Below are 18,502 nucleotides of genomic sequence, written 5' to 3'. Positions count from 1 at the left end.
TTCTTTACTCTCAACTTCTATAACCATGTGTATCGTTACAAGTAAATTAATCATAAATGGATTCATAGAGAACGGAAAAGACTGCTCTTCGTTACATGACTCAAAGAGGATTTTGGCCTTCGAAAATAAAGGACGGCATTATTCTGTAAAAAATATAGATTTTCGGAAAACCGCAGTTTTGGAAAAACAGATCTTTCTTTTATTATAGATACACTTTAAGTTAATGTGATATTTTCAAATATTTTTATACTTTCGAAAAAAAACTATGCTTTGTAGCACAGAAGAGTGTATCCAAGATAAAGTGCGTTGTCACAATACTGTAGCAATGCTTATGAGCGATTGCTTGACTTTTGGTAGGTTGCAGTACGCGCTCGAGTTGACGTGTAGGTAAAATTAAAAAAGGAAATATTACGTTGTAAGAATTTTGGATGTAGTATAAAATATTTTTGTTAAAGTTCCCGCTAAAATAAGTATATATTTCCTACGACAATTTTAAAAAGCAAATTTTAAAATGTATTTAAAATTCAGCACTATTGTAAGCCACGTATCAAAGAGCAAAGTCGGCGTGTACAAAGTTAGCCAAGTAATAAGATAATGAAGAACAGCGGGGTCGGGATACGAATTAAAACGAGCGCCGTGAGCGTCATACTAGCCACCCCATTAAATTTTTTATAGTTGGTCCTTATTATTTCACAGTTCGTACTTTGATAGCGTAATATCTTTGAAACTACTGTTTCTAGGGGAATTGGTGATATGACATTGTACAAAATATTTCCCCAATAGATCTTAACGGGAATCGAACTCGGAACCTGCTGTGTAAACAGTTGAGCCACCGAGGTCAAACTAAACAAAACCATGTTTATCTTTTCGATAAGACTGAAGACAATCCAAAATCCAGCGTGTTGTGACTCTTCTACGACCCAAAAACTAATCTGCTATTATAGTGAATTAAACAAAGAGGGGATCGTGATTGTTACAAACAACCCTAAGGAAGTGTATCTGAAAAAGATTCGTAGACTTGCTAAATCAAGTACAATATTAACTTTGTTTAGCAACTAACTAATATTATAAATGCGAAAGTAACTAACTCTGCCTGTCACATTTTCACGTCGAAACAGCTGAACCAATATTGATGAATTTTGGTATAGAGATAGATGGGACCTAGGAGAAGGACGTAAGCTACATTTGCCACAAAAATAAATCCCAAAGGGAGTAAAATAGGGGATGAATGTTTGTATGGAGAACCAAAAAACAATGGAAATTAGTATAGCACAGTAGGCTACTCGAAGTAATCATTAAAATGATTACTTCGAGTAGCCTACAAAGTCGCGGGCATCAATTAGTATTTTATACATATACGTGATTTCTCACTGTAACTGCCTCAGTGGCCGAACAGTTACCACACTGGACTGCCACACAGAGGTCTCGGATTCGATTTCAGGGCCAGGATAACTATTTGTAAGGCCTACATCTGTTTCTCTCGTGAGTTTGGGTGTAATTTGTGGTTGCCTATGCGTGTGTTATGGCACCCACGATACAGGGTTTCTCTAGCGTGAGGCTATTAGTGTGTGCGTGTGTACGTTATTTGTCACGTACCTCATACATCGGTCCCTCTCTTTCCATAAGGATGCCCCAAAGTTGACTTTGTGCGAATATATTATCCGTAGCCCGCAGCGCTGAGACCACATCGGGTGTAGAACGGTGTTTATAAGAGTCGTAACACACCGTTTCTTCTCGGTACGTGTGAGTACGTGGCACGTCCGTCAAGGATTGGTACCCAATGTACTCGTGTTCCAATTGTTTGAATTGTGTGAACATTTCTAATGGAAACTCGCCTTGGCTCATGAAGTCTAGATGCTCTGAAAGTGGATTTGCAATATTCATTTATTGAACATCATGATGTTTAACTACTATGAGTTTGATAGATATTTTGTGGAAATACTCGACTAGTTTGCTATTATCATTGATATAAAGACCGAAGACCAAGAAAAATTCTTTCAAGTCTCGTAAGATCGAAGGAATTTTACTTTGTGTTCGATGTTTCTATCCGTAATTACCGATTTTTTTATTTGGTTAGTAAGCAATTGAAAAAGGTTGGTAAGTTTGATTTGAACATGTGGCGGAATTCTTGAAGAATTAATTATTTTATTACACGGTAAAAACAGATTACTTAGAAAAAGACAAAATTCTTTTTATGAAGACAAATTTATTAAATCCAACAAAACGATTCTCTCCCTATAGACGCTAGAGAATAATTACTTGATAATAGTAAAAAAACGTCTCAAAAGTGTATTTTCGTTACAAGACAAAAATATTTAATCCAAGAGCAAATTAATTTACTTCAAGTCACAAAGCCACTCTAGATTCAACAAAATATTTATTTGTTACTAGAAATGTCCGATTTTGATTTGAAAAAAAAAAAGAATGAAAAATTGAGAGGTACTTAATTATTTGACTGAAGATTTATGTTTTCTAATATCAAAAAGGATAAATTTACAGGGTTATGGACCCAGCAGTGCCAAACCTTAAAGTAGCAGAAACAGGATGGAAATATGGAATCCTCTCAAATACTTGAGGACCATCCAGTGCCGTATAAATGCTACAGCGGCAGAAAGCACTAACAATTCCAAATATATGAGATGACTTTATACTATTGAAGTTAACAAAACGATAGCGCGTTTCAGAGTACATCTAATGCCATCTAGCAGTGGCGTGATGGAACTAATTGCATGTTATGCTTGTTACAAGTGTATATAGTTTGATTTCATGCTGTAACCAAATTTCTTGAATTATGACTACAAAGAACACCCTAACAACCTAGATACTGCGTATTGTTTCTTTGGATAAATGACTGTTTATGATTACAAGCACAAGTAAAAGTAATCGTTACCGCGTGCGCCTTCGGCGACATGTCACGACAAGATTGACTATGAAAACGCAACGAAATGTTGCTTTAAGAATATACTCTAGAATTTAGAATATTAATCTGAATAGAATACTGCTTCATTTTTTGTTTAAGAATATATTTTCTTAAAATACACCCAAGAAATTTTGAATTCATTTAAGATTATTTAAATTTGATGTAAGAGGTAAAAATTTCTTGATATAAGTAATGTCCAATTAATTGATTAGAAATGAAATAAAATCTTGAAGTGAACGTATTTGTCTCAAAGTTAGAATAAAGTTAAGAGTAAAATTGTATTAGAAAAAGATAAGCAGTATTTTTGTAGTGACAATATTTTATTACTTTTAATAAATATTTTTTCAGAATTAGCAAATATTTTGAGAAATTGCTCTTTCTTATTAGTAGAAATCCTTTTTTTCTGTGTAACCTTACCTGAAATTCACAAGTGAGTTCACCTTCTCCCTAGAAGCTTACCCACCTCTATCAAGTAACATCGCAGCTAAATCTTTGTCCTGACCTTATATCCCATTTCTTTTGGGATCGGCTCTCCTAATCCTCACCACCTTTTTCTGTCGCAAAGCAGTTATAAGACCATTTCTGCGGTTCCATTTTCACAAGCATATGGGACTTTTCAACTTATGTCTCAAGGTGACGGGCGCAGTGGCAGTGCCCCTCAAATCTTTGCTCTGAGTGGCACTGCAACTGTTATGGACAGGCGTGTAGCTTTATGTGTGCGCGTTATGAGAGACGTATTGTGATTACATACATGTGTGCATTTAGTAAAATGTAGGTATTACAATTTAGTTATTTACGTAGGTACGTATACGAATCTTCAATAAATACTTATACAAAACACAACAAGGTGCCACTTGACAGCGCAACTAAATGTTTCTAATCATTACTGTGTTCCGGTTTTGAAGGGTAAGGGTGCTGGTGAAATTACAGGCACATGGGACTTGTTAACTTATGTCTCAGGGTGACGGGCGCAGTGGCAGTGCCCCTCAAATATTTGCGATTTAAGGCTCTGAGTGGCACTGCAACTGTTATAGACGGGCGTGTAGCTTACCATCAGGCGTACTTGTTCGTCCCGTCACTTGATATAATTTATAAAAAATTAAGAACGATTAATTAAAAAATCTTGTTGACTGAAATGACTTACCCATACAAGAGCTTGAAATCAAATTCTGCAATCGACCAAGGCGGACTTTGACGCCATCACAGTGTCCCTTTTTGAGCATCGCGAAGAGATCTAACATCTGTTTGAAGTGGGGGTCTCGCATGTGTTCCTCGCGCACTAGGAGGCATACTGTCGGTCGACCAGACAGACGCCAGTACCTAAATAAACAAATGAGCAAAACAATCACGACTCGATCTCAAAGTAGAGAGTGCCGCATCGAATTATGCAATGTACCACTAAATGTTATTTTTGTGAATAAATGTTATTAATATAATAATGACAAAGATTGTTCTTGAACTCGACTCAAGGTCGGATATTGAACCAGGGGGTCTACTCTCGATCTCCACCCGACATCCGTCCGAAACAATTACTGCCAAATAAGCAATACTTGAGCAAATGAAAAGACGCGTGATGCGAGTGAAGCTTCACTCTTGATACTTGTCTTTTAATTTTTTGTCGAATATTACTTATTTGACAGTAATCGTTTCGGACGGATGTCGGACGGAGACCGAGAGTACACCCCCAGGTACGGACCTAAGCCAACTATCTGGTTCGGTTGTGTTATTCTGATGGGATGAGAGTGAGTGGTGATTTTGTGTGGAGTTTGTTGTATCAGTAGCACTAGCACGAAAGGGCGCGACTTACGCGAGAGCGACAACAAAATGTTTGGAGTGAGGTCATGTTAAAGAAGCGGCGGACTCTCGAGCAATTTACTTTTGTAGAGGTATATAGGTTTTAGGGTGCAGATCTATCATTTTTAAGGCGGTATGAAGAGTTTTTTATTATTATTACTATTATTATTATTATTATTACTATTATTATTATTATTACTATTATTTTTATTATTATGGTCTACGTAAACCGGTGGACGGCAAGGCTGAGGGCGTTAATAATAATAATATTTTTTTATAAGAGACAACGTAGGTTCCCTTGTTAGTTTTACAGAAACCTTATGTCCTATGTTAGTTTACAGAATTTAACACTTATAAATGTAATAAAATAATATACCTACTGTAAAAATAACATTAAAATTGAAATAAATTAATATTAAAATTGAAAATTTGAATAAAATAAAATTTAAATAAAAGTAAAAATTGCCCTCCCACTGGAACTACATTTTAATTTAACTTAAATTACGTATGTGTGGCTTGCCATAAAAAAAAATTAAATAGAATAAAATATACATTCATAAATTTAATGACCTCTGCCCTGCCGTCCGCCGATTATGCTGGTCTTAAGGCGTAGTTGGATGACAATCAAGTTCAAATGTTATTATAGTTCTTTCCAACTATGTAGTAGAAATTAGTAGAATCCAACAGTATAAATAAAATCCAATTGTATGAAAATGTTGCGACAAGCCCTTATCAAGGCCGTAACATTGGTGAGGCTAATTAAAAAGGTATCTTTATTTATTTTATTGAATTATGGATTATGAATTTCATATATTTTTGTAAAAATACTCCACTAACACTCAGTTATTATTATTGAACAAAGATCGAACAAACACAAAGCAAAATTCCTTCAATTCGGCTGGACCTCAACCAGCCAGATGAGGCACATCGTGGCTACCGCTCTTACCAACTACAGCTACAGATCAAGTCAGCAGTCGTCATAATAGTTACTCTACGGGTATACTTACTTACTATACTATACTTACTTCCCAACAAATTGTAGTTCCGTCTTTATATCATCTATAAGGAGAGCCATATCTCGGTACAAGTAGAACTCCGACACTTCGAATATGAGAGGGTAGCAGAGAACTGTCATTCCACATACTCTATAAATCTGAAAAAGTAAGTATTGATAAGTGTAAAGTCATTTATTTTAGCCGTAATGCATTGAAACAAAACAAAACAGTTCTTTAATTAATTGATATTATTAATTTATTGATAAAAAAACGGTTTTCTTTTTTGTTTTTATACTTTTTTCTTTTCACATTTTCAGAATCAATAAAAAGAAATCTACAACCTCCTAATAAGCGGTTTTTTTTATATATTTAGTTTCAGTTTTATTGTTAAGCAAAACCAGCATAACTGACATTAGGTGCTAATATCTCGAAAGTTACCAAAATGCAAATATGTTAGTTATGACAAACAGGGCAGATATAGAAGAAGATTTAAAATTAGCCAAATTAATTTTATACATGGTAATCATAATATATGACCATTATATATTTATTATCCATTATTTTAGCATCCAAAAATATACAATAATTATGTACCTACTTTAGAGGCTACGCACACGGCATGTTTTACACGCGCCATAAACGCGCGTCATCTGCGCGTATACGCGCCGCAGACGCGCTGTAGTCGCGCGTACGTATCGCAGTTTTAAATAAAATAGATAGATTTCATTTTAGTCTTGTTTGTTAATTTCAGCAAAATTTTAGAAATTAATCAACTAAATGAAAGTCTAAGTGTAAACTCCAGTGGAGTATGTAAGCTCCTTGCTTGCAACGCGATGTTTGAGCGCGTTTGAAATACGCCGTCTGCTTAGGCTTTTAGTATCATTTAAAGTAATGTGGAAGAGAAAAAAAAGTTCGGGTTACACCACTTTTGCGCTGATAGCCTCAAATGTACTACTTTTTGTGTGATAAAATATATTTCGTCAATTATATAACATGCACCATATATCAAAGAACAGCTGATCTGAATTATCGTCAACCAAAGCAGACACACAATGACGACAAGTTACGTTTTTTACTATTACATAGAATATACCTACTTAGCTCTCACCTTACTAGTGCCCAATGACCCAACAGGTCTAATAGGTCGTCCTGTAAGCTTTAACTTCTGGCAAACTCCTAATTCTCTGTATACGTGTACCAATTGCGTAGAACTGCAAACCTATAAAGATCGATCTATATAATTTTAATGATCTATATAAGTTTAATTTGAAACAAAAAATAACAATCCAGTAAAAGAAGATTTTGTTGTCAAGGTTGTCTTCGTCAATTACATTATATGTTTGACTTTAGTAGCAGTAGAGCTCCTTATGATAGAGTTAGGTACATCTTTCTGCCGCCAAGCAGCAATGCGAGCATCTCAGTGAACATTACTGCGTTCCTGTTTTGAAAAGGGTGCTGGTGAAATTACAGGCGCATGGGACTTGTCAAGTTGTCTCAGAGTGACGGGCGCAATGGCAGTACCCCTCAGAACTATTTAAAGGCTCTGAGTGGCACTGCAAGGTGACCGACTTGTTAGTTCCGTCACTTGGTAACATACAAAAAAAATTGTATGCATAAAAATGAATGTATGACCTATGTATGTTTGTCCCGTGTATATTGAAACTTTCGAGTTGTTATTCCCACACCCGAAAATTTCAGGAATGTTAGGTGCGTAGTCCACCACACTAGCCTCCCAAAGCGGATACAGGACTTGGTTTTTGAAATGACTACAACTTGAACGTTTATTACTAACACACAAGAGGCGGCAAGAACTGACCTGAACGGGTTCAACTTCATGTGGAGTCTGAGTCTGGATACCGTACGTGCCCATCATAGCTTGCAAACGCATGGATTCGGCGATTAGTACCACTTGTACTACCAGATCTGTCGCTATACCCTGTACACGTAAAAACATCCTTACCACAGTGCAGTAAAAAAATTACCAAAATAAATGAAATTTTTATCTTGTCATGCTATTCTTAATTTTTGCATTGGACGAATAAATATCCAATGCAAGTATGCATAATAGAATTTATTTAATGGATGAAGAATGTGATGTTTATATCATAAAATTCCAATTATTCAAAAATGTATGATGAATTCGTGATTCTACACATTCATAAAATACTTAAGTGTATCATCAATTGCCCATAATTCTATTGCCTTAAAACTGCCAAATCGAATGCGTAAGGTATCGTGCACCTGATTTATTGCAAGATTCTTTACATTGCGTTCAAAATGAGCTCTCTTGAGATTCTTATCGCAAATAATTATGTGGCGACTAAATTTACAACTCCTTTTACACTATAGCTAGAGATCGTTATACATTATGGCTTTTATTGCTTTCTTAGGAAATTAAATATTTCTCTACCACACTGTTATCGCCAAAGAAAATCAACGAAGTTTTCAGAAAAGCTAAAAGTTTAAATGATATATCGTTCATGCAAAAAGTTATAAATCTGCAAACAGGAGTATAAATAGCAGAAACTTGCGTAGCATGCTACTATTAATTTTGCTACCATAATGCCTAATACTTACAAACGCTGGCTTGGCCTGTGATTGTTGCATGAAAGTAAAACAATTTTGAATTTAGAGTAGTGGACCATAATACTCGATTTCTGAGTATAATTTTCAGAAATCAGTAAAATGTGTCCAGAGATTTTGAATAAAATTACAAAATATTTGTGAATTTTACTAAAAATTAACAAATATAATAAATGTCTCGTGTATGAAAACGTATAATTATAGCCAGAATTATTTTGCATACTAATTTAATATCATGATTTTGTAGGGAAACTTACTATCTATAGTTAAAAATAGCCCGTATTACAGGTCAATAGTAATATATAAGTACAATAAGATCCAATGCTATATAACACTTCTGAAAGTGAAAGTCTTCTCTTATAAATTGAGGTCCCTCCTAATACAAAACTATATACTACTCCGAGAATTATCGAATTTTGGTGTTGATTTATTTTATTAACTTACTTTGTTATTTTTCGCAAAAAGTAATACCACTTTTAGGTTTAGCGACGCGGATCGGATTCTAAAATCAGACGGTACTGCTTAGGATTTATATTACGTTTTTTATTATACATTATTTGAAAAAATAAAGGAAAAATATTGAAATAATGTTTCATTACAATAAAAATATTTAAAAGTTTACAATGCTCGAGTTCATCTGTACGTCAAGGTGATTTCAACCACGATACGTTAACAATACTACTTGTACACATTACTGGGAACATTATAGAGTATCGTTTTCACAAATAACCTTTACAGTAGTAGGAGGAGGTGAACGATCGCCATCGACATGCTAAATTGCACTTAGTATAGTGCAGGTTTTTTATCACGACTTTATTTACTTCCTCGATATTTCAGAACAGTTACACGCTCCATGGTCACGAGTTGACGGAAGGTATAACGTGGCAAGAAATCTGTAACTAGTGGTTAGTATATAGGACCGAAGCCACCGACCCGGCGACACAGTATTGGTGTCGACGGTCTTACTTCTAATCTAATCCTATGACATGATTCTAGAAACAAGGCCGCCGACATCATCCCGCCCGGGTCGATGGGTTCGGTCTTTAGACCGCTTTTTGCATATGATGCTTTACACGAATGTTATAATTATTTAATAACAGATATACTGAACAAATGCCCCTAATCGCAGGAATTATGGCGTAACATCCTGAATGTCAGAAAGCTACGTTCGATTTGTTTTCAGCCGACGAAAAAGTAACAAACTTATGTAACTAAACGGAACGGTGTAAATATTGCCTTTCTCATTCTCATTTTTACTCAGCTCTACACTGAAAAAACAATGTAATTGAAAAACAAGATGTTGTTTAAGGTGATCGTATAACTTGTTCCTTGTAACATGTTCTGAGCTTATCAAGCACAAATTTAACCATGTTGTGATTGATTCCATCAAGTATCTTGGTAGGCCGACTTGATTAAAGTCAATATTTTTAGTGAATTTAATCGTTTTCGCTTAAAATGCAGGACGGCGTATATCCCGGTTAACCCTGGGTGCCCATCAACTTGTGCGTGTAAAGGGTTGACAACAGGACGATATATGTTTAAGCAATACTTTCAGAGCTTTTATACCAGCAGCCTCTGTACTCAGAAGTTCCCTCCGAAGTGCCCTCAGAGTTCAGTATAATAATGGTTTTGGAGCGCTGATGGGGCTGCACCGCTTCTGCAGCGCATCAAAAATGTTCGCAGAAACACGCATAGATGAATTTCAAGCTATCGTGCTCAAGAGAGCTGCCACGCTGACGATCAGGTTACGGATCAGCACCAACAGTATTCTTGAGGTATTTGCGGTAAATCCGATTCCCTCACACACAAGCATATAAACCAGTTAATGACTATGTACACAAGCATATTTTGACGAGCTCTGTGGTCGAGTGGCTTGCACACCGGTGTTCATGGCTTCGCCGTCTCTCGAGGTCCCGGGTTCGATTCCCGGCCGGGTTAATATGAAAAACTAACTTTTCTATATTGTCTCGGAACTGGGTGTTTGTGGTACCGTAGTTTCCAATTTCCGTAACACCAAGTGCTTTAGTTACTTACTTTGGGATCAGAGCAACGTACGTGATATTGTCTAATATTTATTTATTTATATGGTCATTGACTGGTTACATATTTGTATAGTGCATTTAATATAAATTCATTTGTTTACTAACAATAGCTGTTAAAATATTTGTAATACTAACCAATAGATCCTGGCTATCTGAAGTTATATTATTATTATAATATAATCGTAAAAACTAGTTTATGCTTAAATTTAAATATTCATACCTGGAACGCAGAATATCGGCCAGCACGTCTAGGTCGATTGTACGAGGGTAGATATCGTCTTATTGGATCCAATTCGTTCATATGCAACAATCCGCCCGTTAAAAGTTGAGCTAGGACAAAGAGGGATTGCGCCCACAGGAATAGACCTCCGGTATCTGGCGATGGAAATTTGCAAGATCAATGATAAAGTACCCTTATAACGGTAGCAGGGCAAGTTTATTGCATGAACGAATTTTAACTGTTTTAAGCTAATTTGCTGGATGTTATATTTTTATAGGTGAATGTGTAATATTCTTGTTTTAGAACTTTATGGGCATGAAAGGTTACATACTAATAAATTTTTATTAATTATAGAAACAAAATCAATTTTTTGCCCTTTGTCACTAAAGTTTTAGTAACACATGTTGGTATAATAAAGAATGAATATAAAATCAATTTATATAACGAATATAAAATGCTAGTACAAGCTCGTAATAGATTTATTTGTATGGACCGGTTTAATTTATTTACAAAATAAATTCTACTGTTACTGCATCATGAAAATGAAATATTTACAAGTTGTAAAAACAATTAGCAATAATCAATCAACAATAAGATTCAATATCCTCATAAATTAATATACACAGACAGATATCTTATAAATTTGAAACGCTGCGATGTTAGACTTGGAACTTTACGATTATGCAGAATTAAAAAAATACTTCAATACAGACACAAACGTCAAAAGTCAATACTGCATATTGTTACCATCCATCCGGATTTGTCTAAACATGTCCGGCTTTTTGACTTTTAGTGTGAATTAATTTGACCGGATTTTTCGGCTCGCAATTCTGTAGTAAACTCGATTTACGACAAAATTTTGTTGCCCGGACGTATGTCTTTCTCTGCTGCCGCGTGAGAGAGAGGGAGATTTTCGATTCTATTTTGTTCAAGTCCGGACTCAATGTCAGGCTTTTCTCCGGATTATTCAAATTGCGGAGTGGTAACCTTAACACTGCATAATACCCTTAAATTCTATATTATTCAGCAGGGTCAAAAAGTAACTTGTCACCCTATAATATAAAAAAACGTGTTTTGTAAAGTTTATGTACACTCAACCACACTTTACTAAACTGCAAAGGAGATCCGCCAAAATGACCCCAGGCCCGGCGCCAAAATAATGTAACTCAGTTTTTAGAGTAAAAATAGCAATAATATTATATAGTTTCGGTATTGCTAAATTCACGTGCTAACATAGTTTTTTTGCCTGTTGAATTTTCATAGGCGCTTTATGAAAAATTCTATTTATTAGAGAAGCGTAGTCCTTTTTAGTTCATTAACATTGTAATAAATAATTATGGCATATAAGCATGTATATCAATCATATTATTATTATTATTATTAAATGAAACTCAACTCACTACAGAAGAGGCCAACAAATCACTAATAACCATGTGTCGTTGGGTTGTAGAAACTGTGAATGGCAAGTTTAAAAATAGCTTTAAAATCTTCCGCAACAGAATGTTTAACAATACCTTGACGAAAACATTCACAGATTTCAAAATAGCAGCGGCTTTGATAAACTGCTTTCAGGAGCCTTACGAAGACAGTAGATTTACTGATGATTTTATTGCATCAATAAACCGCAACATACATAAAACAAATCTGTTGGCCGCGTATGTTTTAGAAAACAACTTGAACAGGCAAAGAGCATCATTTACTAGACTGGACGCAAACAATCCAGAAGTATCAGATTTTCCGGAGCTGACGTACGAAGATCTGATAAAATTCGCTATAGGCACATATCACCTCAAAATAGCACGTTCGTACTGCAGCGAACACACGAAGAGAATGGCGTATATGAAATCGAGGTTTACAGACACTCAGAACAAATATAATAAATGATCGAGTTATAAGGTCACAGTCGCATACAAACAACGACGTACTGATTCGCTGCAGAATTAATTCACGTCATGTCAGATCAAAAACTTATTATACCTATTTGTTATTTAATACTGCGGTTTTTGGAATCGAGGCAGTGAAAGAACATTACTGTTCCTGTTATCACGGGAACAGAACACTGGGAAGTTGCGCCCATGTAATAAGCGTCATGTACTATTTGGGTTGGGCTAGACACAATGAACGTGATTTAGACCACCCAGCTCTAGGCTTAGATTTTGTATTAGTTGATTTAGAAAACTAAGTCCATCAAACATATATTCTGTCGAGAAAATGAAAATATATATTATTTTATAACCATACTAAGTGTTTTATTTTACACGTAGTTTCGAACATCTAATTTATTTTTTCATAGTTCACAGTACAGTACATACATGCTTATATGCCGTAATGACTAATTACAAGATTAATGAACTAAAAATGACGACGTTTCTCTAAAAAATATAATTTTACAAAGAGCCCCTATTAAAATTCAACGGGCAAAAAGACAATGTTAGCATGTGAATTTAGCAATACCGAAACTATATATTTTTGCTATTTTTACTCTAAAAATTGAGTTACATTATTTTGGCGCCGGGCCTGGGGTAATTTTGTATGGGATTTGGCGGATCTCCTTTGGACCTAAATGACATACATAGATATCGGAGTAACTTATAAAAACGAATAGTCGAAAATGCAGAAAGCAGTTTTTTATTAATGCAAATGAGTGTCTTGATTTCACATTAAGTAGCTGTATGCATCGCCTACTCTCTAAGCGAAGTTATTTACTTTTATCGTAAAGTCCTATTTGGCGGATATAAACATTTCAATTACTCTTTTACAGCTTGATGTCTATTACATACGTATACGTAATTAGGCAGTATATTTGCAGTAGCTTAGTTAATCGAAAGCAAAGTGGGGACAGTGCCTTTTCTCCTTGACCGACTGATACGAGTAAAGTAGTAAGCGGTAGGTAAGTACATTACTTGATATGTTTGATAATTGGTGCACCGAAGAAGTTGGAAATTGGAGTTGACGAATATTCGGTTACTGTTATGTATTCGGCTGATTTTAATCATGTCACTATCCGGTATTAGTATTAGTCATGTTACACTATCCGGTCGAATACCAACAAATAGGAGGAAGAAATAAGAAAAAATAATTCATGTAAATTTTATTGATGCTGAACATACATTGTGAGTTCGCGAAAGCGCAATTTTTCGTTTCTTTATGTAAAAGATCAAAGGAAATAAAACGCAATATAACTAAAAAAGATCAAATATTTTTTTAAGAGATTGAAAAAGGTAACTTGACAAATGAAACATACCTAGGTATTATGTAGTTTACTCATGACTAAATAAATGTAACAAAATCAACCAAACACTCATTATTTGCAAACTAAAACAAAATTAAGCTCTTGAAGGTTAACCAAGCTGAGGTGGAATAAATATTATAATTACTTTCTTCCTAAGAGTCTATGTAAAATCTCAAATGGCTTTGGTTGATTCCGCATAACAGTGAAAGTGTTAATCAATCAATTTGGATGAAATATTTAGTAAAATTGAGTATACAATGCTCTGATCAGTATGCGGTGTGTAAACACGATTCCTAAAAATTTTCACGATAGAAAAAAAACAACACAAATTTTACACGAAAACCGTTGTATTCAATAGGTATAATCATAATATACCAATTTTTATTTGTATATCAGAGCATGTACAGTATATGATATACATTTTTCAAATGACTTTAATTTCGTTTGTAAAAAAAAAATTCTGAAACAAAGCCGGAGGACACTTCCTGTCGCTCGACCCAAACGAAATTAACCTTTTTTTTGAAAAAAATATTTCGAGGTGAGGTAGTATAGACTCTTTTAAATTAAAAGACATTTTCTGTTTCATTGTACAAAATTATTTATCATAACTGAAGTGGCATTTTTCGGGCCAATTTATGTGTGTTAATAAGGCCGAATAGTTTGGCCGAATACTCGACTTTTCGGCCACGCTCTTGTTCGAATATTCGGTATTTGTTCAGAAGCCGAATACACTATTCGTTGCAACACTAGTAATTACCTAAACTAGCTTAAGGCGCTGAGAATTTATTTTTTGCGTGCGGAACATTGACCTACCAACAAATTGACGTCGGGCCTAATACAAAAACCACGAAAAAATGTCTGAGTTTAACTTATACAAACGTAGTGACATGTAACGAAATATAAAAAACTAAAACATTTAATTTAAATTGTAACGTCATTGCAGTACTGCCTAATTATGCTTGCAACAATTTAAGGGCCCAAAACACCATATTCAGCTTCTACTGGAAATTTAACAAAATGCACCATATTTAGCTTCGATTGAAAATTACTTGAACACAATAGTAATAGCCTTTATCGTAAATATTAATTCATTTTTATAAATATATATTATTATGTCGAATTTTGTACACGTTAATTCGGGCAAATGTACTTTCTGACTTCTGATAGGTAATCCCAAGCCGTAAAACGAGTACAACAATATTTCGTTCGATAATGCTAACGTTTAATAAAAAATCATTTTAAAAATAAGATTAAATCAAAGCGACTCTATAGTTTCTTTGTTCTAAATATTTGAATCGCTTGTGGCTCGTGCAATTGAAAATGACCATGAAATGTATATAAGCTTCTTGAAATTCACGTAATGGGTCTCTTTCCATCTTTTGCGCATGCAACGTGTAGAAAAAGGTTAGTTAACTATTTGATTTTTTTGTAATTTATATTTACGATTCATTTATATATAAATTAAATAATATAAAACTGTACAAAAGAACACTTTTAAATGACAACTATGATAACACAATATATTTGTTTAGTGAAAATATGATACAAAATCCTGTTTTTACACTTTACTGCAGTAATATTTACAAGTTATTATTATATGGTACTGCATGATTGACAACCGCGCTGTCAGTCCAACAAACGAAGACTGTTGCGCGATTGATGCTCTTTATGTGATTTTAACGCCCTATAGGTGCGGAAATTTTTTAGCGCGAACCCGATGTCCATTTGTTGGTAGGTCAATGGTGCGGAACAACAAAAAGTAGTTGTGTTGGATTAGCATATTCGTATGAAATCATGTTCACAGCTCGGCCCAGAAACGTCGTATGCGCTGCGCGTAAATGGCTCGCCTTATACCCTCGAGAGCAGGGAAAGGCAGTAGCGCAATACACGTTCCAGATGAGGGCAGCGTGACTCTTCTTCTATTTCGTGACACTTTTTCTATTTCGTGACACTTCTTCTATTTCGTGACACTTCTATTTCATGGTACTTGTATTTCGTGAGTCTTCTATTTCCTACGATTTTGACTACGCACTGCTAAGGTCGCGAGACATTTCTAATTGTGAATATATGCGACGCTGTCGCCTGTCGCGTTGCTACAAAGTCGAAAATACGTTTATCCACCAAATACAACCTTACATTATCATCAATACATAAGAGATTAAGTAATAGCGAAAGCGATCTATCTACATTTGTTAATACCAAGAAGAAACAAGTAATTAGTCAAAGAAAATACAATCTTAATGCCTGGACATTGTTACCTTTGTTATCATCGCTGGGTTGGCCTGTAATTTCATAATTTTGATCAAATCCGAAAGATAATTATTATATTACATAATTGTATAACATTAATTTAAATATCATTGCAGATCCATCAATATTTTAACAACTTAAAAATGTTGATGTATTTGCCTTCAAGAAAGGTTCTTATCAAATTCTCCGTACGATTTTTTGGAATTGAAAAGCTTTGGGATTATGTATTTATATACCGGCAAATATACAAACCCAGTAAGCCTACTATTATATATCGATTTACATTATTATGTTTATTGTTCTAAATATTCTGCAACTGTCTAATTTTAATTTGGTTAAGTTGTCATTAAAGGCTCAATACGTGGACATCACAAAAAAGTTATATTATAAAAAAGAGAACTGTATACTCACTAGCAGGGACCCTTCGCACGGAATATGGTTCATTGCGTTCATTTTCTATACCTTCCCGTGGTACATAGTAATACCATGGAATAACTGGATCTAAAAAAATTATAAAACATCACTTAAACAGTCAGCCGAGACCATGGGGCCTATAAAGATCCCGAAACATTGGTTTGTTTGAAAAACAAAAAAAAACAAATATAGGCTATTTAAAGCGAAAAAAATATTTTTATTTCCAATACGTCACAAACCTAGGAACTCGATATCATGACCACAAAGACAAGTAATATTTTGGTTTTGTAAATGTTGAATTCGTAAAACTCGTAACCTCCATTAATGTGAACTATTTAGTAGTACTATTTTAGCAGGCAAAAAACAGAATTACTAATAAAATTATACGGCAATCTATATTTATACCTTTATTTTATAATTAAAAAAGTGTCTTCAAATTATATTTCAAGATTTAATTGCCCGATAATGTGCTTGAAGAATAAAAAAATTCATCCAAAAACTGAGTTACGTGGTTTTCAGATTTAAACGTTTATTTTCAACAATTGACAAAATTAAAAAAAAATAAAATACAACTGAACCTCCAAATTCATCCATGTATATCCTTGCCTTCAACAATCGTTGATACTCTTCAACTTGATCAGGTAATGTCTTGAATACTCCATCAATTATCATCATAACATAGAACAAAGGCCACTCAGATTCGATACCGTCGAATTCCTTTAATTCCCCTTCATTATAATACCGCCTGTTCGGATCTTCCAGAACGCATTTGTATCCATCACGACTAAACCGTTTGAAACCATAACGGCCTTGTAAACGCCGCAAAATGTTAGTCTTTGTTAATTGCACTAAATGCTCTTCATGAGTCGCGAAAGCGGGGAAGGATATTGTAGGTAGAAGCGCAGCGTCGACTCCCTTTTATTAAACAAAACATTAAATTATACCACTGAGTGAGCATTGACCACATAACAGAGCATCTAGCATCCCTTATTAAAGCGTGACCATGGTCGAGTTTTTGAAATTTGACTAGCCAGAAAAAAGTCGCATTTAGTCGGTTTTAAGCGCAAAAAATGAGATTTAGTCTGTCCGCGCCGTTCAAAAGTTATAAGGGTGTTTCACTGTCCACGCTGCCTGGAATAAGCTTATTCCAGAGGAACCATTTCTCAGATCTAAATATAAAATATAAATATAAAATAAATATAAATATAGATCTGATTACACTAAAAAAAGTCGTGATTTAGTCGGTTCTAGTCGTAAAAACTAGATATAGTCGTTACGCCGTTTTGAAGTTATTAAGGTGTTTTACTGTCCACGATAGAATAAGCTTATTCTGGCGGCACCATTTTTGAATCTCGGGAACCACGGCTCTTGGCTTAGATCTGATTGCACCCAGAAAAAGTCGCGAATTAGTCGGTTCTAGTCGCAACATTTTAGAATTAGTTGCTCCTTTGTTTAGAATATACAACCGATTTATTGAATAAGGCACGCGAGAATCTATCACGTAACTAGGCAACAAATACAAACCTATACAGGGTTATTAATAAAGTATTAACAACCTCGCAGATTAGTCCTGGCAGTCACTCATAAACAACAACTTCTAACAATTCATCACATTTTACTTCTATACATAAATAAAAATATTCAAATAGATCCTCTAAACGGTAAAACGTAGGACCAAGGCGGGAGTTATCGGGGAGGACGCTTTCACGTTTGAACTAACTACCTTACTACCAGATAGAGATTTAGAAAGTCAGATAGTACAACAAAAACTTTAAAATGTATACTTGGTACATTTATTGTTTTGTAAAAAAGTCATGGGAATCATAGGGTGGCCACAGTGGAGGTGAAGTAAAAACGAGAAAATTATAATTATATTAAATTTCAACAATAGATTTCTTAAGAACTACGTCCAAAGTTAAAAACGTTGGGCCTAAAAATGAATAATAATTGGTACGTAAAATAATAATTTTGTTAGCGGTTACGTCGTAATTCACGCGGCGCATGTTTTCAAATGCAAGTGCGCTGGCCTGATGTTACAGGTGGTCGAATATC

General features: G+C 34.7%; 1 protein-coding gene across 8 annotated transcripts in view; it reads right to left on the bottom strand.

Moving 5' to 3' along the window:
• The window catches only part of LOC113236072 (probable phosphorylase b kinase regulatory subunit beta), a 41,687-nt gene that overhangs the window by 8,799 nt on the left and 14,386 nt on the right, over positions 1-18,502 (bottom strand). For 4 of the 8 annotated variants that reach the window (XM_026472067.1, XM_026472082.1, XM_026472071.1 and 1 more), the window contains 10 exons: positions 17,029-17,365; positions 16,448-16,537; positions 16,045-16,068; positions 10,555-10,709; positions 8,287-8,301; positions 7,526-7,645; positions 6,818-6,928; positions 5,740-5,867; positions 4,065-4,240; positions 1,597-1,859 (listed from right to left, as the gene is read on the bottom strand). In XM_026472067.1, coding sequence (XP_026327852.1) covers positions 1,597-1,859; positions 4,065-4,240; positions 5,740-5,867; positions 6,818-6,928; positions 7,526-7,645; positions 8,287-8,301; positions 10,555-10,709; positions 16,045-16,068; positions 16,448-16,537; positions 17,029-17,365 — 1,419 coding nt within the window. The remainder of the gene's footprint in view (positions 1-1,596; positions 1,860-4,064; positions 4,241-5,739; positions 5,868-6,817; positions 6,929-7,525; positions 7,646-8,286; positions 8,302-10,554; positions 10,710-16,044; positions 16,069-16,447; positions 16,538-17,028; positions 17,366-18,502) is intronic. The other 4 variants (XM_026472090.1, XM_026472114.1, XM_026472077.1 and 1 more) reach the window with 2 other exon arrangements.

Source organism: Hyposmocoma kahamanoa, unplaced genomic scaffold (assembly GCF_003589595.1).
Source record: "Hyposmocoma kahamanoa isolate Upper Pololo Valley unplaced genomic scaffold, ASM358959v1 102, whole genome shotgun sequence".
NCBI classification, from domain to species: domain Eukaryota; kingdom Metazoa; phylum Arthropoda; class Insecta; order Lepidoptera; family Cosmopterigidae; genus Hyposmocoma; species Hyposmocoma kahamanoa.
This window is presented reverse-complemented; position numbering and strand designations above follow the sequence as displayed.